This window comes from Protopterus annectens, chromosome 8.part0 (genome assembly GCF_019279795.1).
Source record: "Protopterus annectens isolate FY-2018-M chromosome 8.part0, PAN1.0, whole genome shotgun sequence".
Lineage (NCBI taxonomy): Eukaryota > Metazoa > Chordata > Ceratodontiformes > Protopteridae > Protopterus > Protopterus annectens.
Genome location: NC_056741.1, coordinates 1672625717 through 1672651627, shown reverse-complemented (window position 1 = coordinate 1672651627; position 25911 = coordinate 1672625717). Strand labels below are relative to the sequence as shown.

At 42.3% G+C, this 25911-nt stretch overlaps 1 protein-coding gene across 1 annotated transcript in view; it reads right to left on the bottom strand.

Moving 5' to 3' along the window:
- Window positions 1-25911, bottom strand: part of LOC122809594 (exosome component 10-like) — a 1034611-nt gene that overhangs the window by 801532 nt on the left and 207168 nt on the right. The window contains exon 5 of the mRNA XM_044081202.1: window positions 20663-20713. Coding sequence (XP_043937137.1) covers window positions 20663-20713 — 51 coding nt within the window. The remainder of the gene's footprint in view (window positions 1-20662; window positions 20714-25911) is intronic.

The window sequence follows — 25911 nt, the reverse complement described above, 5'->3', positions numbered from 1 at the left end:
ATTTCTAAACTTTTCCCACCTTTAATGTGACCTATTACCTGCACAATTCAATTGAAAAACAAACAAATCTGTTAGAGGAAGAAAATATAAAAAAATAAAAAAAATACCATAAGCTGGTTCCATAAGTGTGCACACCCTTAAACAATACTTTGTTGAAGCACCTTTTGATTTAATTACAGCATTCAGTCTTCTGGGATACACACCTGCCATCAATTAGAGAGACTCTAACCCCAAATAAAAAGTTGAGCTGTCCTAGTAGGATTTTCCTGACATTTACTCAGTTGCCTGCTACAGCAAAAGCCATCACTCGCAGAGAGCTTACAAAGCATCAAAGGGATCTCACTTCTGAAAGGTATCAATCAGAAGAAGGGTACAAAAAAAAATTCACAGCACTGGATATACCATGGAACACAGTGAAGACCGTCATAAAAAAAGTGGAGAAAACAACAGTGACATTGCAAAGAACTGGACGCCCCTCCAAAATTGTTGAAAAGACAAAATGAAAACTGGTCAGGGAGGCTACCAAGAGACCTACAACAACACTGAAGGAGCTGCAGGAATTTCTGGCAAGTACTGGTTGTGTACTACATGTGACAACAATATCCCGTATTCTCTATATGTCTGGACCATGGGGTAGGGTTGCAAGATGAAAGCTTTTTCTTACACAGAAAAACATCCAGGCCTGGCTAAAATTTGCAAAACAATACATAAAGTCTCCCAAAAGCATGTGGGAAAATGTGTTATGGTTTGATGAGACCAAGGTTGAACTTTTTGCCACAATTCCAAAAGGTACGTTTGGCGCAAAAACACTTTGCAACACCAAAAGAACACCATACCCACGGTGAAGCACAGTGGTGGCAGTATCATGCTTTGGGGTTGCTTTTCTTCAGCTGGAACTGGGGCTTTTAGTCAAGGTGGAGGAAATTATGAACAGTTCCAAATACCAGTCTCTTTTGGCCCAAATCCGTCAGGCTTCTGCTAGAAAGATGAAGAGGAATTTCACCTTTCAACACAACGACCCCAAGTATACATCCAAATCAAAAAAGAACGGCTTCACCAGAAGAAAATAGCGCTTTTGCAAGGAAGAGTGGGCAAATATTGCCAAGTCAAGATGCGCCATGCTGACAGACTCCAACCCAAGAAGACGGAATGCTAATTAAACCAAAAGGTGCTTCAACAAAGTATTAGTTTAAGGGTGTGCATTGCTTATGGAACCAGCCTTTTGTACATTTTTTATTTTTTTATATTTTCCCCTAACATATTTGTTTTTTCAATTGAATTGTACAGATTATAGGTCATATTAAAAGTATAAAAAGATTTGAAATTATTTACTGTGGTCTCATTTTTTTATATCACAAAAACTTGGCATTTTAACAGGGGTGTGTGCACACTTTTTATATCCACTGTAGGTCTTCTAAATTTCATATGCTTAGTTTGTCTTGCATTTATCAGCATATTATTCTCCAGTGCCCAAATGGTCAATTTAGTTAAGTTCTTTTGCAGACTTACCTTATCTGTAACACATCTAATCAGTTTACCCAATTTCAGATCATCTGCATAAAGACTGTAGAACACCTCAGATGAAAAAGTTAGGTCTCAAAGCTACAATCTAAACAAATAAGGGTATAGGACAGGGCACCTGTCCAGCTGCTATATGACACTTGCCATGTCTTATCTGTAAGCCATGCAGCTATCCATATTAAGAGTACATCAATACCTAGTTGCTATAATTTATTGACCAGTGTTTTGTGTATGACCCTGTCAAAAGCTGAAGTTAAATCTATATAAATTAGATCACAGCACAAGTTTTCACTCCAATATTATACTGTTATAGATCATGATAAAAGTGTGTATAGATTTATTTTTGCCATATGCATACTGATATATGGTTTCAAGTCCCAACCTATCCAATTCTGACAACTTACCCAATATTACCTTCTCCATTACTTTTCCACAACATGAAAGTAAACTTAAGGGTCTATACGACTCTGGGTTTGTCCTACTCCCCTTTCCCTTAAAGACATCTTTAATAAGCGCATTTCTCCAATCTTGAGGAATCTCCTCATTTATATAACCTAGTGATAATAAATATAATGCTACTGTAAGTTCTTGCTAAAGTGTTCTCAGGTTATTACTCATTCTGTCTCATCCCTGTGCTTTGTTTGGATCCAGTTTGCGGAGCCAAATTGTTTTGCATAAGATTTTGTAAATACATCTATAATCTGTGGTGTCCGAGAATACATTTTAGAATCTGTGAACAGTTTATCAATTTGCATATCATTACTCCTTCCACAGCTTGTATATCTATAAAAAGGTTTCCTACTATGTTCAAAATGTTTATATAAATTTTCTTCAAATTTTTCTTGACTTTTGTCTCATACTATCGTTTAATTTGTTTACTTGTTTGTGTCTTTCGGCTTTTCTCGGTTAGGGGTCGCCACAGTGGAACTCCGGTCCGCTAATGATTGGTAGTTGATTTTTACATGCCAAGTTACCAGCCTTGACCCACAACCTTTAACAAAGGTACGCCCATTCACGCATGTCTCCACGCAGAAGATGCTCTAGCTGAGAATCGAACCATACAGCATTTTGTTTATTTCAGTTTTCAAAGTTGTAATTCAACCTCTCCTCAATACCTGTATTTTTTGCCTCTCATTTTAATCAGGAATGTTTTTCTTATGGAAATATATCCCCTGACGTTCTATGCCTAGCTCCTGATGTTAATTTTTTTTTTTTTTTCAAACAATTTCTTTCAAAACTTCTGACATTCTCTCTCTAGTTTTTCCACTGAATCCATCACTCCAATTAGTTTTACATAGTGACTGCTTTCACATAATCTGTAATTAACCTTCTGTGCACTGGTTTAGATTTCAGTTTGGCAAAATATACCCCATGATCACTGCACATCAGTGGTGGTAAAACTTGACTTGAAGCAACAGTAATTTCTTTGGGAACACAAGAAACAGAAGGATAAAAGCTAATACCGCTCCATGGCTCTCCAAAGAAACCAAGCAAATTATGCTTCTAAGGGACAAAGCCTGGAAGCTTTACCATAACAAACTGCCCAAGCCCTGATCAAATACAAACTCCATAACCTCGCAAAGCAATGCATCACAAAGGACAAAAAAATCCTACTACTTTAAACTCCAGTCCAATAACAATAACCCCAAACAATTCTGGAAATCCATAAACTCCCTTCTCAACCCCAGCTCCAAGAATAACCCCTGCCCTGACCCAAGTATATCTGATCTTGAATTAATCTCCAAATTTAATTCATTTTTTAGTGAAACTATCTTCAACCTGACCAAGACCTTCCCTAACAATAATCCACCTAACCATATTTCCTCTTCTCCTAACCACCCTATGTTTGAGCTTAAGCCAGTCTCTACTAATCTCATAAAAAGACTTCTATCCAAACTTAAACCTTGCTCTAATGCTCCTGATAATATTCCCTCCTCCTTCCTAAAATGCGCAGCTGACAGTATTGCAATCCCAATTAGCATCATAATCAACAGATCTATAAAGGAGTCATATGTACCCAAACTATGGCGTTTTGCTTATATTCTTCCTCTCCACAAAGGTGGCAAAAATACTGCTCTCAAACTTCCAGCCCATTGCTCTGCTCTCTCCAATCTCCAAAATCTCAGAAAAATGTATTCATTTTCAACTTATGCCTTTCCTAATCCAAAAATAACTCCTAACATCTATCCCAGCATGGCTTCCGCCCTGGCCATAGCACAATAACCACTCTTCCCTCCTCCTTAGAAACTGTCAACCAAGCCTGAGATTCAGGGCATTTAGTTTCCACAGTTCTCAACCTTTCTAAGGCTTTTGACACTGTTTCCCATAACCACCTTATCTATCATCTCTCTAACCTACATCTCACTCCAAAACACTGTCGCCTGATTCTCTAGCTGTCAGAGATCTCAGGCAGTTAAATGGAAGAGCACCATTCTCCTCATTTCTTCCTACCCCAACTGGCGTCCCTCAAGGGTCCTTCCTTGGACCTATGCTTTTTAACATCTTTATCAATAACCTTCACTCTGCTATTCCTGATGCCAAAATCATTCAATATGCAGATGATTCTATGATAGTCTGCTCTGCTTCAAACCTCCCTGGACTACAGACTAAAACCCAAGCTGCATTTTCCATTACTGAATACTGGATGCAACAAAATCACATGTCTCTAAATGCAAATAAATCTAAACTTCTACTTTTCTCTCCGTACAAGATTCTCTTTTGACAAAAAAATCATTTAAATTCCTCAGCCATTCCAACTCTCCCATTGAAGTAGTTCCCTTTGCAAAACTTCTTGGCATTACTATTGACGAACACCAAGTTTGATATCCATATCCAACAAAATATAAAGACCATCCACCAAAAGCTAGTTATGCTTTATAGGAACAACCTCTTTCTCTCTAACTCTACTAGACATACTTTAGCTACTACTTACCTCCCTCCCATCCCTGTTATATGGAGCCCCTCTTCTAACTAACCTGACCACCACCAACACCTCTAAATTGGAAAACTGCTATAATAAAATCTCCAAATTTGCCTCCAGATCCAAAAACTCCACCCATCACTGCCATACCCTTAATTCTCTAAACCGGTTAAAACTCCCTAATTATCTAGACTACCTCCAACTTACCACACCACACAGACTTGTATTTCACCCAAATAAAATGTCCAGCTCTAACAAACATCCCCCCCCCGACACCCACAATACACCTCTTAGATCTGAAAACCAAAACCTAATTACTATCCACAAACAAAAACAGCCTGCTGGCCAGCTTCTCCTCGCTTTCTCACTAGGCAAGAAATTGAAGCGTCTCCCTTCCATTCTTAGGACAATAACCAACTCAGAAAACTTTAACACCCAGCTTTTCACTTACTTGCACTCCAAATGGAAATGCACCTGTTTTCACCCTGTCTAATTCTTTCTAACAACTCCCCTAAGGAGGTGTTACTCCTTGGCTCCTAATCTCTCTAACACCCCAACAACTAGTTCCCTGAGCTGTCTCTAGCTCTCTGCAATTGCTTCTGAAGATACTATATTTACCTTGTAAATATTGTAAATAGCTTCTTATGTTGAATGAATGCATGTAAGCTGTTCCCTTACTTTAATCGATTATTATGTATAATGTTACTCCACTTCAACTGTTATGAAGGTATTTCCTAAATGATTCTCCACAGTACAGCCTTCCAGACACATGAAAATTATCTTTGTCAACTAAGCCTGATACAGAATGTTCATTCATGTAAACTGTACTTTATTTTTGTAACTTACTTACTTTGTATCTTTCATGTTTTATGTTATATTGGAGCTTTTCTCCCCGGGCCTCCACTGAAAACGGACACTCATGGGCCCAGTGGACTTCCCCGGTCACCAAACTGAAATAAATAATGTCTAGTATGTTCCGTTCCCTGGTAGACTTTTTACAATCTGAAACAACTGTTGCTCCTGAATATAAGGCTTTGTCTTGGTTCCTGTGTTTTTCCATTTTCCTTGTTTGGTCAGGGGGAAGTTTCTTTACTCACCAGTGAGAGTGGGGAGTACTGAGCTGCCTGTTTGTCCTTAGAGGAGTGGTTTAAGGCAGTAACTTGTAGTTTATTGGCCATTTTGGGCCATTTCCTGTCTTTTCCAGCCCCCTGCTATAAAGCGCGGTTTGGCGGGCTTTTTCAGCTATTGAGAACTCAGCACAGCTCCTCGTGGTGACCAGCAGTGTTCCTGTAGCAGCAGAGACCAGAAAAGACTACCTTTAAAGATTTTAAGTATTTTTCTTGGCTTTTTCGACCTTTTGATACTTTCGACCACTGTTTTTGCTTGTTTTATCGAAGTTTGCACTGTTTTTACTGTCTTTATAAGCTAAAACTGTATACTGCACTTGCTAATTTAAGTTTTGCCTAAAAGTTAAATTACAGGCTAATACACTCAAGTGTACTAGCTGTTGATAGCAATTAATCGAAAATTATAGCATTTATTGTGTTTGCTGCCTTTCTGTAAAAAAATCTTAAAAAAAAACAAAAAAATATCTTTGTTTTCCATACTTTCCTAGCTAGTGTTCCAGAGACCAGATTTTGCTGATCCCTGGGCTTTGTCTTGGTTCCTGTGTTTCTCCATTTTCCTTGTTTGGTCAGGGGGAAGTTTCTTTACTCACCAGTGAGAGTGGGGAGTACTGAGCTGCCTGTTTGTCCTTAGAGGAGTGGTTTAAGGCAGTAACTTGTAGTTTATTGGCCATTTTGGGCCATTTCCGGTCTTTTCCAGCCCCCTGCTATAAAGCGCACTTTGGCGGGCTTTTTCAGCTATTGAGAACTCAGCACAGCTCCTCGTGGTGGCCAGCAGTGTTCCTGTAGCAGCAGAGACCAGAAAAGACTACCTTTCCAGATTTTAAGTATTTTTCTTGGCTTTTTCGACCTTTTGATACTTTCGACCACTGTTTTTGCTTGTTTTATCGAAGTTTGCACTGTTTTTACTGTCTTTATAAGCTAAAACTGTTTACTGCACTTGCTAATTTAAGTTTTGCCTAAAAGTTAAATTACAGGCTAATACACTCAAGTGTACTAGCTGTTGATAGCAATTAATCGAAAATTATAGCATTTATTGTGTTTTCTGCCTTTCTGTAAAAAAATCTTGAAAAAAAACAAAAAAATATCTTCGTTTTCCATACTTTCCTAGCTAGTGTTCCAGAGACCAGATTTTGCTGATCCCTGGGCTTTGTCTTGGTTCCTGTGTTTCTCCATTTTCCTTGTTTGGTCAGGGGGAAGTTTCTTTACTCACCAGTGAGAGTGGGGAGTACTGAGCTGCCTGTTTGTCCTTAGAGGAGTGGTTTAAGGCAGTAACTTGTAGTTTATTGGCCATTTTTGGCATTTCGGTCTTTTCCAGCCCCTGCTATAAAGCGAGCTTTGGCGGGCTTTTTCAGCTATTGAGAACTCAGCACAGCTCCTCGTGGTGGCCAGCAGTGTTCCTGTAGCAGCAGAGACCAGAAAAGACTACCTTTCCAGATTTTAAGTATTTTTCTTGGCTTTTTCGACCTTTTGATACTTTCGACCACTGTTTTTGCTTGTTTTATCGAAGTTTGCACTGTTTTTACTGTCTTTATAAGCTAAAACTGTTTACTGCACTTGCTAATTTAAGTTTTGCCTAAAAGTTAAATTACAAGCTAATACACTCAAGTGTACTAGCTGTTGATAGCAATTAATCGAAAATTATAGCATTTATTGTGTTTTCTGCCTTTCTGTAAAAAAAATCTTGAAAAAAAAAAGTACAGTTTTGTACCTACCATAAATGTAGATGTTCGAAGATCCACATTGCTGCAGTCCTTACACTTGGGTAGTCCGCTGTCCTCGGTCGGCCCGAATATCAAAGTATAAGGCTGACGTCGGTCAAGGCGCATTTGACTGACATCAGGACGTCAGGGTACAAATGCGCATGACCGACGTCATATCCTCAGTCTTTTCTTGCCCCAGATGTCAGAAGACCCTAGAAATAAAGGCCAAAACCAAAAGACAGCAAACCAACAACCAACCATCCAAGCACTAAAAATATGTACAATATATACAATATACACCCTATTTACAACCCAACCCACACAACCGCCTCTAACTACAGAGGGGAAGGAGGGAGGGTTGACTGCAGCAATGTGGATCTTGAACATCTACATTTATGGTAGGTACAAAACTGTACTATGTTCTTCATCTCACATTGCTGCAGTCCTTACACTTGGGTAGAATCCCAAAGCAGAGGTAAGGGAGGATGGCCAAACTATAAGGAAGCAGGAGCTGCCAAAATGCCCTGCAAAACAGCAGTGGCAAAACCAGCCCTGGATTTAGAGTAAAGTGGCAGGTGATAATGCCTAGAGAAAGTATGCACTGAACTCCAAGTAGCTGCCTCCAAAATATCCTTAGTAGCCACCCCCCTCAAAAAAGCTGTCGAAGTGGCAGTAGCCCTAGTGGAATGAGGCCTAATCCCAGCTGGAATTTCCTTGCCATGATGGGAATAACAGAAAGCAATGCAAAACCCAATCCACTTAGAAATAGTTTGTTTTGACACAGGCTTGCCCTGAGAACTCAAAGCAAAAGAAACAAATAACTGCTGAGACTGCCTGAACCCTTTAGTTCTGTCCAAATAATACAACTGCCTGTGTACATCTAAAGTGTGCAAAATCTTTTCCCCTTTATTTTGGGGTTTGCATAAAAGTTGGCAAATGAATAGTTTGGTTTAAAGCCACACTAGAAACCACTTTAGGCATAAAGGAAGGATTAGTACGTAAAGATACCCTATCCTTATGGAAAATTAAGAAAGGCTCAACCGCCATAAGGGCCTGCAACTCAGAAACCCTTCTTGCAGAGGTAATAGCCAACAAAAAAGCAGTCTTCCATGATAAATATTTCAATTCAGCAGTAGCTGCAGGCTCAAAAGGTTGTAGAGTGAGTTTCTCCAACACAAAATTGAGATCCCAAGCAGGAGTAGGAGCTATTCGTGGGGGTCTTATATTCTTTGCCCCTCTAAGAAATTGCTTGAACAAGGGATGAGAAAACAATGGTGGGTCACAATCATAGTGAGCCGAAATTGTTGCAGCATGAACCTTAATAGAAGAGAAGGACAAACCTTTGTCCAGTAACTCAGTAAGATATTGAAGAGCCACACTCAAATTAGGCTCAGAAACATCAAAATCCTTTGCTGCACTCCAAAATAAAAATCTCTTCCATTTATCTGCGTACACTTTCCTTGTACTAGGTCTTCTAGCTTCCAAAATAACATTCAAAACTTGCTGTGGAAGTGGAGGCCCACTATGGTTCAAGACAGAATATGCCAGGCTGTTAGGTGCAGAGAGTGAAGCTTGACATTGAGCAAATGACTGTCCTCCTGAGAGAACAGGTGTGGAATCGAAGGCAAAGGCCATGGAGGTTTCCGTACCAGGCTTCTCAGTAATGGGTACCAATGCTGTCGAAGCCAATCTGGAGCTATCAAAATCATCCTTGGCTTGTCTTGTCTGGCCTTTAGTAGTACCTTTGGGAGGAGAGGCAAAGGCGGAAAGGCATACACATGAAGATTGCTCCAATTGAAAGAAAGAGCATCCACTTTCCAAGCTGTGGGATGAAACCTTTTTGTGCAAAACTTTGGCAGCTGGTGGTTTAGTGGAGAAGCGAACAGATCTATGTCTGGAGTTCCCCATGACACTGTCAATTTCTGAAATACATGAGGATCCAATTTCCACTGTGGGGATCCATAATTTGTCTGCTCAACACATCTGCTAAGGAGTTCTGTGCTCCCGGCAGAAACCTTGCCTGAAGATTTAGCTGTAAACTGAGAGCAGTCTCCCACAAAATCATTGCTTGCCTGCATAGGGGATAAGAATGTGTTCCGCCTTGCTTGTTGATGTACCACATGACAGTTGTGTTGTCTGTTAGAATCAACACCTGCCCTGGAAGAAGTAAATCCTTGAAAGCTATTAATGCAAACTGGACTGCTAACATCTCTTTCAAGCTGATATGTAGATGTTGTAGTCTGGCAGGCCACTTGTCTTGTATCCACTTTCCATTCAGATGAGCTCCCCAAGCTTTGTCTGAGGCATCTGTCGTTAGAATCTGACTCGCCTCTGGCCGGGTCACAGAGAGTCCCTTGTTTAGGTGACATTCCTGAGCCCACCACAAAAATTCCTTTCGAATGCAAGGTATTATTTGAATGACAGTGTCCAAATCCTGGCAGTGCTGTGTCCATACATTTTTGAGATACCATTGTAGCTTCCTCATATGCAGTTTGGCATTGGGAAGCACCAGAATACAAGATGCCATGAACCCCAAGGCTTGAAGGACTGTCCTTGCAGTCAGCCTGGACGAGACAACTGATGAAAGTAAAGGGAAAGATTCTTTTGTTTGTCCGGGGTCAAAAAGGCCATCTGGGATGCTGTATTCAGTCTCACACCCAGAAAGCACATGTCCTGAGAGGGTACTAGACTGGACTTTATTTCGTTCACAGAATACCCCAGGCATCTTAGCACTGCTATCACATAATCCAAATGATGAAAAAGCTCGTCCCTTCCTTGAGCCAGAATCAGGCAATCGTCCAAATAAGGATAGATCTGTATTCCTTTTAACCTGAGGAAAGCTATCACTGGAGCCAGAACTTCGTGAACACCCTGGGCAGTAGTTAAGCCAAAGGGCAATGCAGAGAACTGATAATGAGAAGTCCCAGCTCGAAAACGCAGATACTTCCTGCAACTCAGTCTGATAGGAACATGAAGATAAGCCTCCTTGAGATCCAAAGTTACCATCCAATGATCTTTGCCCAGCAGAGGTAAAAGCTGCTGCAACGTCAACATTTTGAATTTGGGAATGTCCAGATAAGTGTTGAGGATAGATAAGTCCAAAATTGGTCTCCACGTGTTCCCTTTCTTTGGTACTAGGAACAGGCGAGAATAAAATCCTAGGCCCACTTCTGGCATAGGGACCGGCTGAATGGCCCCTATTTGGAGTAACAGAGAAATTTGCTTGTGAGCCTCTATTCTTTGTGGAGGAGGAACGTATGGCATGCCTTCGAAAGGAGGCAAGGTATGGAAATAAAACCTGTAACCGTGGTGTATGATATCCAATACCCATCTGTCTTGGGTAATTAAACTCCAATTTTCTTTGAAAAGTGCCAACCTTCCTCCCAAAGGTGCTGCCAGACGAGAAGGCTCTGGCAGCTGAAAAGGTAGGTCATTGGGTCTGTTTACGAAAGGACTGACCCCTGCCCTCATCCGAAGACTGTGCAGGAGAACTCCCTGTTCTAGGCCTGAAAGAGCCCTGAGCTCTGCCCCTACCACGTCTAGATCTACCCCTAGACTGGGAATCATAAGAAGGATACGTCCACCCCTTAGTAGGCCAATTTCTACTAAACTTTGGAGGCTGAACCTGCAAAAAATCGTTAACAGTCTGCATAGACTTAGCCTTGTCTTCCATTTTCTTTAAAACTGTCTCAACAGGAGAACCAAACAACACATCAGATTGTAAAGGAGCATCTAAAATCCTTGTTTTAACATGGTCAGATAAATTCTGATCTCTCAGCCAGGCGTGCCTGCGAAGAACTGACCCAGTGGCAGCCACCCTAGACGAGGCCTGTACAGCATCAAAACCACATTGCAAAGAATGCTTACCCACCTGTTCAGAAACATGTACTAAATCTTGCAACTCTTTACAATCAATACCTTCCGCCAGAGCATCAACCTTAGACTTCAATTGTGAAAGGAGATAGTTTTGGTATTTCAACATGTGAAACTGGCAATTCAAAGCCCTCATAGCTAGAGTGGAAGAAGTATAAACTTTCTTTCCCCATCTATCCAAAGCCCTGGCCTCTTTATCTGAAGGAACCAGATTCTTGACAACAGAAGGCTTAACACCTTTAGGCCCCTGACTAACAGTTTCTGGGTCTTCCCTAGGACTCTTAAAAAGATACTTATGAGCTTCAGGCACCCTGTAATACCTATCCGGTTTAACAGGAGCAGGAGGCAAAGAATCAGGATTAAGAGAAGCCTCTGTAAAAACATCTTCCACCACATCCAAAACAGGAGGTATAGCCAAAGGCCTATGCTGGGGTAAAAACAAAAATTCCCTAAGCCTTTTCCTGGAATCAGAGAAGTCCTGACCTTCCCACTTAAAATGCTCCCTCATGGAATGAAGAGTTTCTGAAAAAGAAAAATCCTCAGGAGGAGAAGCAGAAGGAGTAGAATCATCCACATCAGAATCAGAATAAGGAGAATACTCCTGCAAGTCTTCAGCCGAAGACTCTGAAACATCGAAGCCTGCTCAAAACTCCTAGCTCAGGCTCCACCCTAGGTCTCTTATCAGGAGGGGCAAAGAACCCTAATCAAAGTAATCAAATCTTCTGCCATTTTAAGCATATGCTTCTTGGGCACAGTTCCTGAAGAACTAGGGGTGACACCAACTGAAGCTAAACCTGGCCTGCCTCTGGGAGAAGCCTTGGAAACAGAAGGAGAGGGCCTAACCACCCTAGGAAGGGAGGGGAGTATAGTAACCTGAGAAGCCCCTTCAGCCTGACCTGCCTCCTGAGAGGCCACATCCTGCAATAACAAAGTCTCTCCCTGGGAACCCAAAGAAACCTCCGGTAAACCACTGAGGCAAGAAAAAACTAAAATATTCCCCAACGGGGTACTTAGCCAACTTTGACTCGGTCTGAAAATCCGGAATCGAAAAATTTCAGAACGCCAACCGGCACTTGCAATGCTGCTTCTGCATCGGACCATGCTGCAAAAAAGACTGAGGATATGACGTCGGTCATGCGCATTTGTACCCTGACGTCCTGATGTCAGTCAAATGCGCCTTGACCAACGTCAGCCTTATACTTTGATATTCGGGCCGAACGAGGACAGCGGACTACCCAAGTGTAAGGACTGCAGCAATGTGAGATGAAGAACATCTATCTTTGTTTTCCATACTTTTCTAGCTAGTGTTCCAGAGACCAGATTTTGCTGATCCCTGGGCTTTGTCTTGGTTCCTGTGTTTCTCCATTTTCCTTGTTTGGTCAGGGGGAAGTTTCTTTACTCACCAGTGAGAGTGGGGAGTACTGAGCTGCCTGTTTGTCCTTAGAGGAGTGGTTTAAGGCAGTAACTTGTAGTTTATTGGCCATTTTGGGCCATTTCCTGTCTTTTCCAGCCCCCTGCTATAAAGTGCGCTTTGGCGGGCTTTTTCAGCTATTGAGAACTCAGCACAGCTCCTCGTGGTGGCCAGCAGTGTTCCTGTAGCAGCAGAGACCAGAAAAGACTACCTTTCCAGATTTTAAGTATTTTTCTTGGCTTTTTCGACCTTTTGATACTTTCGACCACTGTTTTTGCTTGTTTTATCGAAGTTTGCACTGTTTTTTCTGTCTTTATAAGCTAAAACTGTTTACTGCACTTGCTAATTTAAGTTTTGCCTAAAAGTTAAATTACAGGCTAATACACTCAAGTGTACTAGCTGTTGATAGCAATTAATCGAAAATTATAGCATTTATTGTGTTTTCTGCCTTTCTGTAAAAAAATCTTGAAAAAAACAAAAAAATATCTTTGTTTTCCATACTTTCCTAGCTAGTGTTCCAGAGACCAGATTTTGCTGATCCCTGGGCTTTGTCTTGGTTCCTGTGTTTCTCCATTTTCCTTGTTTGGTCAGGGGGAAGTTTCTTTACTCACCAGTGAGAGTGGGGAGTACTGAGCTGCCTGTTTGTCCTTAGAGGAGTGGTTTAAGGCAGTAACTTGTAGTTTATTGGCCATTTTGGGCCATTTCCTGTCTTTTCCAGCCCCTGCTATAAAGCGCACTTTAGTGCGCATTAGCGCGATTTAGTGCGGAGCTGCTACCGTTGCACACTAGGGCAGCGCCGGTTAATCAGGTTTAAACTATTCGGGCTACCTAAAGTCCACTCTTCAAATTTTCCCTTAAAACTACCTTCCTCAAAGTATACTACTGTTTTAATTAGTGTATCCTATAACTAAAAATGATCTCTACTTGACTCCCAAGTAGACTATTCTTTATCTGTATAGCCCAGCACTTGCTCCTGCAGTACTTATCACCTTGATACAGCACCCTTGTTATAGATAGTACCCCAAAAAGGCAAACCCCATTTCTCGGTCACCCACATCCCCCAGAACCTTTAAGTTTTTCTGTCTATTCCTTCTAGCATGTCGAGGGATCAGTTGCTAATGTCCTCTCCTGCTCAGCTGGTGAACCTGGGAATATTGAGGCAATGTTACAATTGCCTCATGTACACAGACAACCCTCTCCTCCTCCCACAAAACACAAATACATGCGAGAGATGCAACTATACGGCCAAACTGGAGGCTGAGCTCTCTCAACATAGGACTGGCAAGACCAGACATGAGGAGAAGGTAATCACACACACTATAGACCCAGTCTCACATAATACCATCACAACCTCAAATCATACACAAACACACAAAGACATACTCGGAGGCTCTGATCAAAAATCTACCAAAACAGCAGAGGCCACCAAAGCAGACACCCAAACAACTACCACCTCAGAACACAACACCTGCAACACATAGACCACACAGTCAGAGTGTCAAGCAGTCACAGCCCTTAAGGCCAAACACAATGCCAGACACACTAGTCATTGGTGACTCCATAGTCAGACAAACTGACGTCCCGCTCACCAGACTAAGTAAGGAGAAGGTCACAGTAAGCTGCCTGTTGGGCGCTAGAATCCGCCACATAACGCAAGCACTCAGGTCTCTCAACAGCAGGTACAAGTACGACTCAATCACTGTCCACGCTGGTGTAAACTACCCGAGACGTACCTCCTTGGACTACATGAAAAGAGACATTGAGGAGCTCTCTGATTATGTAGCCCAAGCAGGTATGACCCTGACCTTGAGCAGTATCCTACCTTCACCAAGAATGATGCCACAATACAGAGATAAGATGATCAGCTTTAACAATTGGCTTAAACTCTGGTGTCATTCAAAGGGGATCCAATGTCCGTCTGCCTGGGATGACATGCTGGACAAGCCATGCTGCTTCGCAAGTGACGGCTTGCACCTGTCACCCCTGGGATTCCGGATTTTGGCAAAGGCTCTTGCCACCCCCATAGTGCCTTTTTTAGGCAAGGCTCAAATTCTAAACCTACCACCCTAGAACACAACAAAGAAAAAAAACTAAGGGTAATGCTGCTCAATGCCAAAAGTCTCAACCTCAAGATGCACGCACTCGAACCCCTTCTCAGTATGGAGAACATCGATGTTTGTGCTGTGACAGAAACCTGGTTCAAGGCTCCTGAAGAGCACCCCAGCACTATCAGGTTTTACCTCATATATTGCGTTCCGGCCCCAAAATCCGGACAATACCAAGAAAGGAGGGGGGTATCCATATTCATCAAGGACACCCACACCTCAAGATTGGTGGCAACGCACGATGCATCGGAAACCATCCAGGTGCACTTAACCATAGGCAAGACTGCTCTGCAATTTGTAGCATGTTACAGGCCACCCTCGCAAACTCAGGAACCTCACATGGCTTTCCTGAAAACACTGGAGGGGATAAATGTATCTCCGAACACCATCATACTAGGTGACTTCAACTACCCTAATATAGACTGGGAACACTACACAAGCCCAAACACTCTAGCCCAAAAGTTCCTGGAATTCATAAACTCAAATGCCATGGAACAACTAGTCACCATCCCCACAACAGGAGAAAACATACTTGATCTCATCATCACGAACATGGGAGCACAATGTTCAACACCGGAAGTATACCCCTCACTGGTGAGATCAGATCACAAACTAATCTCGCTGGAGGTCCTCATCCGCCCCACCAAATAAAAAGACCACAGTAAAGAACTTCTCGAAAGCCGACTTCACACTTCTAAAGACTAGTGTGGACTCCTTTAAGGCCCCGAGGCGGTAAACATTACTCAAACCGCTGAATCACTTACAAATGCCTTCTACCAGCACCTGCAGGGCTGCATGGATCAGGCAATCCCAAGCAAAACAAAGACTCTTTGTACCAAAGGCAAGCGTCCAGTCTGGTGGACCCCAGCCATAAACAAACTCTACAACAAAAGGAGAAAGCTACTACAAGATAGAGCAAAATCCTTAAAAGGTAAGACACCGCTGATCAATATAAGTAAAAAGCTAAGAGCTCATAAAAACATCCAAAGCTAATTTTGAGAGAAAAATAGCTAAGGACTCTAAAGACAACCATAAGGCTTTCTTTAGCTATGTCAGAAACCTAGGAGGAAACTCCCAGATACGCTCAGAATTAGTGCAAAATGATGTGAAGATTACTGATCCTACAGACATTGCCAATATACTGGCTGACAGGATCAGTGCAAACTTCCCCCCCTCCCCCCCAAAAGGAGAGATATCTATACCAAATGATTGTAGCCCCCCAAACATGTCTAACGCCCAGGTGAGAACTGCTCTCTCCAAGGCAAAGAACACAGCATCCATGGGACCTGATGGTGTCCCCGGCTGTGTGCTCCACGAACTCAACGAGGAATTAAACCCGCAGTTAGGACAGCTGTTTAATCTTAGTCTCACCTCCGGATACATACCCAGGGAGTGGCGCACAGCGACTGTGGTCCCACTTCACAAAGGCGGTGCCTCCACCGACCCTGGAAATTACCGTCCCATTAACTTGACAAGCCTTATCTGCAAAGCCATGGAGAGGATCATAATGGATCTCATAAATAAAGACATAGGGAATTTGCAGACTTTGGATCCAACCCAGTTTGGCTTTGTCAAAGGCAGATCATGCCTTTTAAACTTGGTTGACTTTTTCGAAACAGTCACCAAGGCCATTGACGAGGGGAAGGCAGTCCATACAGCCTACCTAGACCTGGCGAAGGCTTTCGATACAATACCCCACTCGGGTATCATTGAAAAACTCATCAACTTAAATGTAAACCCATACATTACAAGATGGGTTGCAAACTGGCTGAGTGACAGAACCCACAGGGTCAGAGTTGCTGGCGCCATGTCACACTCAAAGCCTGTCACAAGTGGTGTCCCACAGGGCTCAGTCCTGGGCCCACTCTTGTTTGGCATCTACTTTTCTGAAGTACAAGCAAACACAGGAGGGTTATGGCTGACAAAGTTTGCAGATGACTGCAAACTGGGCGCCGTAGTCGAAAACACATCTGACACAGATATCCTTCAGAAGGGTCTCACAGAAACGAATGACTGGTGCCAGAGCCATGGCCTAAAGTTAAATGCCAAGAAATGCATAGTCATACCCTTCGGGAAAAACAAGGTTACCCCTAGCTACCATATAGGTGGCAATCCACTGATCACAGAAGAAGTTATCAGGGACCTGGGGACCCAGGTTGACAGTAGCCTTTCATTCGACACTCATATTGCTAAAGTAGTTAGGAAGACCTTCTACATTGCCCACCTTATCATGAAGGGATTCACATCTAGATCAAGGGAGGTCATAGTCTCCCTATACTCATCACTTATCAGACCAATGATTGAGTACAATGCCCCATTTGGAATGTATCTGACCCGACACTTGCAGCAGCTGAAGAGGCCACAAAAGTTCCTCACCAAAAGGATAAAGGGTCTCAAAAATCTGTCTTATGCTGCCAGACTGAAAGAACTCCAGCTCTATTCAGTTGCTTACCGCTTGCTCAGAGGTGACCTGTGCCTGACATACAAGGCCATGTCAAACCCAGATTTGATGAACATGCTTCACCTCAAAAAATCTAGATCCCTCAGAGCCACAAGGGCGGGAGACTTAAACCTCGACACGGTTATTAATAGGATGTGCTGGAGGGATAGATTCATCACCCAAAGACTCCCTATGCTGTGGAACAAAATCCCGGTATATGTGAGGCAGAGCACCTCGCTGGCCTTGTTCAAGAGGAATCTTGACCAATGGATGGGAGATCGCAGATATACCCCAGGGGTTACCTCAGTGTCACTGCTCGACAGAGGCACAGCAAAATAATGGGCATAGTTTCTCCAAACTAAAGGGGTGGCGTAAGCCACAAAACTATGGGCTAGGCTTGTAAATGCCCTCGGGCAGATAGCCTAGTATGAACCTATGAACCTATGAATAATTTTCTTACTAATGTTGTTACAACAATATTATTCCAGTCTGTTTCTGATAAATTTAAGTCCCCAGCTATTATTATTCTTTTGCTACACATTACCAAATCTTTGAACTCCCAAGTCAGGACAACAAGATGGCAAACTGCCACTGTTTCCACACCCTACACTTAAAGAACAACAATGTGATTCTATTAAAGGCTCAACTTCTCTGTTCTTTTTTCCCCTATTTACTGTCCCTACTATGAATAAACAATACAGTATTTACAATATTTTAAATCAACTGTTTCTCTCCACTAGAACAGTACCTTACTATATTGTGGTAGTTTCACTTTCAAAAAACTTTTATCCTGCCCTGGAAAAAGTTGTTGCTGTCTCCAATTCATTAATGTCATCTAGGCTAATGAATACAGATAGTTTTTTGGCCAATTCCCTCCTCAAACTGACATCACCACGACCGTCCTAAAATCCCACCCATACTGATTTGTCACAGCTACCTGGTTCTAATCCTACCAATACAGGAAGTAAAGGCTAGAACAAGGAAACAGTACACAAGTCAAGTCTCCAGCTGTGAGTTGTCACTCACAGCAGGTAACAGCTAAAATTACCCTTGGCACTTTGACAGCTAGGGAAGTTAGGTGTGAAGGAGGATGGGAAATGAGTCAAACTAGTACAATTCAGGCTTCACGAAAGACTGCAATTTAGCCATTCTAAAAAGAAACAGCAGTAAAAAGCACTTTGAAAGTCTGTTCTGTGGCATTTGCACTGTTTGTGTTTTAAGTAGTCATTGAATGGCATGAAATGTTACTTAAAACTAACTGATGGAACGATGGCAGTGTATGCATGTAAATTCAATGCAGTGACAGAAGCTTTACGAAGAAAGAGGCCTACGTGATGTAATTTTTTTTACAGACAAGTATTGCATTGTGGGATACCTAGAGTCAGAATAAACTATCGGAATTATTTCAAGATGCCAGACCTCATGTGGTCAGTCTCAGAAATTATGTATAAAAATATTTAAAAACCTGTAAACAGTCCCAGAGTGGTGCTAAAATGTAGGAAACAACAAACCATGATGGAATAAACTTTTTTTTTTTTTTTTTTTTGTCTGTGGGTGCGCTTCTCCTTTAAAAATAAAAATCAAAAAGTTATCAATGGGAAGCTTGGCTAACCGCTCTACTCACTGAGCTGTGAGGTTGTAAAGGATACTTGCCCTTTTGGTGACCAAACACACACACAGTCAAGCATGTATCCAAGCTGCTCAGGTAGCATCTTTAATACATGTCCGTACTGGGGTGGATATAAATCCAACCTCCAACAAAAACTCTGCATGACATTTCTGGAGTGATGGAAGAGGAGCTCAAGGACAGTCCTCCTCCTAATCAGTATGAGGGCCTTTCTAAAGGATGTGTCAAACCAGAAAGGAAGCAGAATGATCAAGGTAGACTCGTTACTTTTGCCTGTCTCAGAACCAATAGCCTTAAGGTTCTCTGATTCCTCACAGAAACTATGTTTAAAAGAATCCAGTCACCTTGCAATCTGATGGGGTAAGTCCGTGCATAGTACTGTCATAACATGACAGCATGTACTGGACAGAAAGATTAAAGTTCTGGTGAAGGCTTAAGGATGCACTCCCCAAGGATGTGATCCTGCACCAGTAATTCAAGCTCCCACCAGATATAAATCATTTGGGTGATGTAAGACACAGACTCCAAACCAGGAGGACATGCAAAAGAGTCCTTTATCCTCATTAAATTAGCTGACGCATTAGCAGTGTCAGTGGCACAAAAAGGTAGCTCACTCACCACTGACAATGGAAGAACAGAAGGATGTGGGTTCTACTGCCAGTACATTAAGGAGGTGCTGCACTCCTGACTGTCTTCCTTCAGTAAGGGGTTAAACTGAGGTCCAACTTGCTTGAGTTGGTGGTAGCTCAAGTGAATGTAAAAGATCTCACGGCACCTAATGAAAAGAGTAGGATAGATTTCCAGACACTTTGGCCAAATTTGCCCTAACAGTACAAATACCACCTCAAGTCTCCCCAGAAATGAGGCCACCGGCCTAGTGAGACTAAGCATAGTCAATGGATAAATAAAATTAGATTACTGCTTGGACAACGCCAGATACCACTCTCAGGGATCAGGACAGCTGACGTCTGGCTACATCTGATTAACAATGGCTGAGTGGCGTTAGGAATCCCTGAACTGGAGCTTAACCTTGTCCTCCACTGAAGCAGAGAAATGCTGTAGGCTCGATTCCTGGCAACAACTATGAGTTCAGCACCTACTTGCATTTAAGAGGGCAAGGCCTCAACTTGCTCCTGACCTCTGAATGCTTTTTTTTGCAGGGGTGGATCCAGTGTGCTGCATAAAGCACCATAACTGTAAATGTCAGCAAAATGAACTTTACTTTTTGAGTGCAATGTAGGTCCAAAGCTTCTTACAGAATCTCTATGTGCCAGGATTAAACATCTGTCACACACAGTAGTTTTTACACACTGTGCTCCTCTCTAAAACACTGGTGGGTGCTGGTCTTGTAATCTAATGGTTATGTTGACATCTGTTTTGCTGTTTAGGCATAAGAATGCAGAAATTCACAGATGACAGCAAGGCTCATTGTCCAAATGGTGTGAACAGCAAAAAACAAATGAAGTGCTCTAAGATTTCACATGCCTATATAGCCAGTAAGCCATCGCAGTTTGCACCAGTATGAACATTAGAATGTTCCAAAATGTGGACGTTCTAAGACTTTTGCTGCCACGGTGACTAGTGAGAAGATGAACCCAAAGCAAGAAGTTATGAAGAATGGCCCTTGATGTTATATCATACTGACAACAAATGCAGTAAAGAATTATGATGAACTGATTCAAGTTCATATGTGCAGTCATAAGCTGAGGAGAGGGCTAGCCACCAGAACCAGATCAGAAACAGAACAATTAATAAATACATTTTGGCAAAGTTCATAAATATGTCTAGGTTTCCTGAATGTAAATAATACGGTGAAGCCAAAACTGCTCACACTAATCATAATTTTATGACTTAATACAACATTGTTACCAACAATCTACTTTACTATGAATGTATTAAGTGTATATTCTCTTTGAAAGGAATTCAAATTATACTTACTTCAGGTCTGAAGGCTGGGCCTTTCTTTTTTTCACTCCCTGGTGTATCTGACTGTTGAAAGACAAAACATTTATTAAATTTTCGTTAGCAAGCTATACATATTACACAACACTTCAGGTAAATAAAAATAATAATGTAGTTATGTTAGCTTTTACAGCCATAGCACTCCTAGTGTTTACTAGCCCTGTCAAGCTCCTTATTCTATATTTTCTATGTCAAATTACTCAGCTTACTCACAGGGCCACACCTACCAATCCAACCAGCCTGAAACAGAGAATGGACGGCATTAAAAGTTCAACACTACTTCAATAGCTACTACCCAGGCATTCTCTCCCAGCCCATAGTATAGAGACATTATCATAGGTTCACAAGTAGGTACTAGGCTATCTGCCCGAAGGCATTTATAAGCCTAGCCAGAATGTGTTGGCTTTCGCCACCCCCTTAGATTAGTTCACTGTGCCTCTGTCCAGCAGAGCCACTGAAGTGCTCCCCAGGGTAAACTTTCGGTTTCCCATCCACTTGTCAAGGTTTCTCTTGAAGAGTGTTAGTGAGGAGCGCTGCCTAATACAGATTGGAATCTTGTTCCAAAGCATAGGAAGTCTCTGTGACAGGAATCTATCCCTCCAGCACGTCCTATTTATTGTTGTGGTGAGGTTTAGATCCCTAGAGTGTGTGGCTCAAGGGGATAAGCTTTTCTTTAGGTGGAGCATGTCCATCAGTTCTGGGTTGGACATGGCCTTGTATGTCAGGCAGAGATCACCTCTGAGTAGGTGGTATGCAACTGAGTACAGCTTGAGTTTCTTCAGTCGAGCTGCATAGGGCATCTGTTTGAGGCCAGTGATCCTCTTGGTGAGGTACTTCTGTGGTCTTTCCAGCTGTTGCAGGTGCCTTGTACGATGCATCCGAAATGGGGCGTTGTACTCTATGATGGGTCTGATGAGCGATGGGTAGAGGGGGACAATGACCTCTTTTGATCTGGATGCGAACCCTTTTGTGATAAGGTGTGCCACGTAGAAGGATTTTCTAACCACTTTGGCAATGTGATTATCAAAGGTGAGATTACTATCTACTTGGGTCCCCAGATTCCTTATTACATCTTCCGTATTTAGGGGACTACCACCTATGTGGTAGTTTGTGGGTACTTTGTTTTTTCCAAAGGGGATGACTATACACTTTTTGGCATTTAGCTTGAGGCCATGATTTTGACACCAGGTGTCCGTCTCAGTGAGACCCTTTTGGAGGATGTCTGTGTCAGCCAGAGTCTCAATTATACCCTTAGTTTGCAGTCGTCTGCGAACTTGGTCAGCCGTAGTCCTCCTGTGCTTGCCTGTACCTCTGAGAAGTATATGCCGAACAGGAGGGGTCCTAGGACTGAGCCCTGGGGAACGCCACTTGTAAACTGTTTAGAGTCAGACCTAGCTCACGCAACTCTTACCATGTGGGTTCTGTTCATGAGCCAGTTGTCAACCCATCTTGTGAGGCAAGGTTTTATTTTCAGATTGGTGAGATTGTCTATAATACCAGAACGGGGAATGGTGTCAAAGGCCTTTGCGAGGTCTAGGTAGGCTGTGTACACCACCTTTCCCTCGGCTATAGCCTTGGTAACTATCTCAAAGAATTCCGCCAGGTTTAGGAGGCATGATCTGCCCTTAAAGCCGAATAGGGTAGGGTCCAGTGTTTGGAGGTTCCCAATGTCTCTGTTAATGAGTTCCATGATGATGCGCTCCATAGCCTTGCAGACCAAGCTAGTCAGGCTTATAGGGCGATAGTTCCCAGGGTCTGTTGTGGCTCCACCTTTGTGGAGCGGAATAACCACTGCTGTGCACCACTCTATAGGTACATAACCTGTGGAGAGGCGGAGTTTGAAAAGTGTGTTTAGGTGAGGGATTAGTTCATCTTTGAACTCGTGTAGGACGCAGCCTGGGACACTGTCCGGTCCCATTGATGCTGTGTTTTTGGCTTTGGAGAAGGCTGTTTTAACTTGAGTGTCTGTGATTTCAGGAGGTCTACATTCTTCTGGTATGGTTATGGGCTCTTTTGGTGGTGAGAGGGGGTGAAGTTTGTGCTGAACCTGTCTGTCAGGATGGTGGCAATATCGGTCGGTTCAGTATATTTCGTACCATTCTGCACCAACTCCGAGCAGATCTAAGCATTGCCACTTAGATTCTTGACATAGCTAAAGAATGCCTTGTGGTTATCTTTGGAGTCCTTAGCAATTTTTCATTCAAAACTCGCCTTGGATGATTTTATGAGGCATCGTCGTTTCTTGCGGACACTGATCAGGGATGTCTTCCCTTCTTGGGATTTTACTCTTCTGGACTAGTTTCCTCCTCCTATAGCTTGTTTATAGCAGGAGCCCACCAGACTGGTTTCCTTTTCTTGGAGGAGTGAGTCTTGGTTTTGCTTGAAAGAGCACGATCCATGCATTCTTGTAGGTGCCCGTAGAATGCATTAGTAAAGGATTTTGCAGCTTGGACAATGTTATCCTTTAGCATGGGGGCTTTGAAACTTTCCACCTCGGTCTTAAGTAACGTGAAGTTTGCTTTCGAAAAGTTTTTCACGGTGGTTTCCTTGTCTGGGGGTGGGGGCGGAATGTGGATATCCAAAGTGATTTGTTTATGGTCAGATCTAACCAGTGAAAGGTTGACCTCCGGTGTGGAGCACTGGTCACCCATGTTGGTGATGACAAGGTCCAATATGTTTTCACCTCTGGTAGGAGTGTTGACCAGTTGATCCAGGGCGTTTGAGTTTATAAATTCTAAAAAATGTTGGGCAAGGGAGTTCGTACTTGAGTAGTTCTCCCAATTAATGTTTGGGTAATTGAACTCACCCAATATTAGGGTGTTTGGTAGGACCTTTCTATTTCCCAGTGTTTCCAGAAATGCAGAATGGGGGTCCTGGGACATGGTGGGTGATCTATAGCAAGCTACAATTTGAATTGCAATTTTGCCCGTTGTTAGCTGCATGTGGATGATCTCTGAAGCATCGCGCTGTGCCACTAACCTGGAGGTGTGGGTATCCTTGATGAATATGGATACGCCCCGGCCTTTTGTATTTCGGTCCGGGTTCTGTGGCCAAAATGTATATGTAGCCTGATAGTGCTGGAGTGCTCTCTGGAGCCTTAAACCAGGTTTCTGTTACTGCACATATATCAATTTTCTCCATACTGAGGAGTGCCTTGAGTGCATGCATTTTGAGGTTTAGACTTCTGGCACTGAGTAGCATTACCCACAGTTTTTTGTTACTTGTGCTATTTATGGCGGTGGGTTTGTCTTTTCAGCCTTGCCTAAAAAAGGCACTATGGGGATGGCAAGAGCCTTGGCCAGTATTCGAAAGCCTAAGGGTGATAGGTGCAAGCCGTCTCTAGCGAAGCAGCGTGGCTTGTCGAGCATGTCATCCCAGGCGGACAGACACTGGATCCCCTTTAAATGACACCAAAAACTTAGCCAATTGTTGAAATTGATAATTTTTTCTTTATACTCTGGTATCATTCTTGGTGAGGGCAGGATGCTACTCAGGGTCAGGGTCATACCAGCCTGGGCTACAAGATCAGAGAGCTCTTCCATGTCTCTTTTCATGTAGTCCAGGCAAGGTATGGCTCAGGTCATTCACACCAACATGGACAATGACAGAGTCGTATTTGTAATTGTTCTGGAGTGACCTGAGTGCTTGTGTTATGTGGCGGATCCTGGCACCCGACAGGAAGCTAACAGTAACCTTCTCCTTATTCAGCCTAGTGAGTGGGATGTCAGTGTTCCTGACTATAGTCACCTATTACTAGTATGTTTGGTATGTTATTTTGCCTTAAGGGCTGTGACTGCATGGCACACTGGTTTTGTGAAGTATGTGTTTCATGATTTGTGTTGGGAGTGGAGGTTGCTTGGAGGTCTCTGTTGCTTTTGCAGACTTTTATTTAGATCCTGAGTATGTTTTTGTGTATTTATGTGTGTTTTTTGCCGGTGCTGGTTTAATGGGTCTATGAGAGTCTGGTGGTGTGACGTAAGTATTTCCCTTCTCCTCTTGAATGTCTGATCCAGCCTTGGGTTGAGAGAGCTTAGCCTCCAGTTTGGCTGTATAATTGCATCTCTCACATGTATTAGTGTTTGGTGGTAGGAGGTTGTCTGTGTACATGAGGCAGTTGTAACATTGCCTCAAAATGCCCAGATTCACCAGCAGGACTGGAGAGTACGCCTGAAACTGCCCTTTGGACATGCCTGGAATGGTACAGTGTACTGTTGTACTGAATGGCTGGAAAGGTTGAATAGCTTAAGTTGAAAGTTTGTCTAGTTCCAAGGGAAAAATTGAAGATGAGACTTTGTGGAGCTGGGAATAGTTATACCCTAGCTAACCGGTGCTGCCTGGCGTGCAAAACCGGGCAAATGCGGTATTTACAGCAGGGAAATGAAAGAGCTAGAAATTAGCCCAAAATGGCCAATAAACTACTAATTTCTGGGCTGAAACCACTCCTTCAGAGACAAATAGGCCGCTCAAAGTTCCCCTCTCTCTCAGGTGAGCAGATAAACTTCCTTCTATCCAAGTAAGGTATGGGGCAAACAGAGATTTGTAACACAGCCCTGAATTCAGCACTTAACCTGAAAACTGGACTATACTAGCTTAGAAAGGTGGGAAACAAGCATATTTTTTTTCAGAAAATAAAGCAGATACAATAAAAAAAAAAATCTTTAAATGCACAGAAAAGGATACTTATTGTTCTATATCTCAGATCAGACTTGTAGTCAATGCCACTACTAATAAAGTAGAAAGAAACACAAATACAGTAAAAGCAGATGAATAGAATGCAAAAATTATATACATATATATATATATATATATATATATATATATATATATATAAACAATAGAAAACTAACAATCCACCATGCTATTCTTCTCAGTCAAGCTGCTCTCTCTCAAAATAAAAAAAATTCGAGTAAAATACACTCAAGCACTGCAACAAAGCAAGCTGTTTCCATGTGACTTCTTACCTGCTTGTTGAGACCATTCTTATATTAACTAGTGCAGCCAATAGTAAAATTAGACTTTTTTCCTAAAATCATATTCTCCAAAACATTTAGAACTTGATATCAATTTAAAATAGCAGATGCATGTTTTCCACGATCACATTTGCCATTAGAAATAGAATATCTTACTAATTTAATTCAGAATCATATTATACACTGTACAGAATCTATCACAGACGAATACAGTTATAGGATTCTAAAATTAGTAATATGTAAGTTAATGTAGCT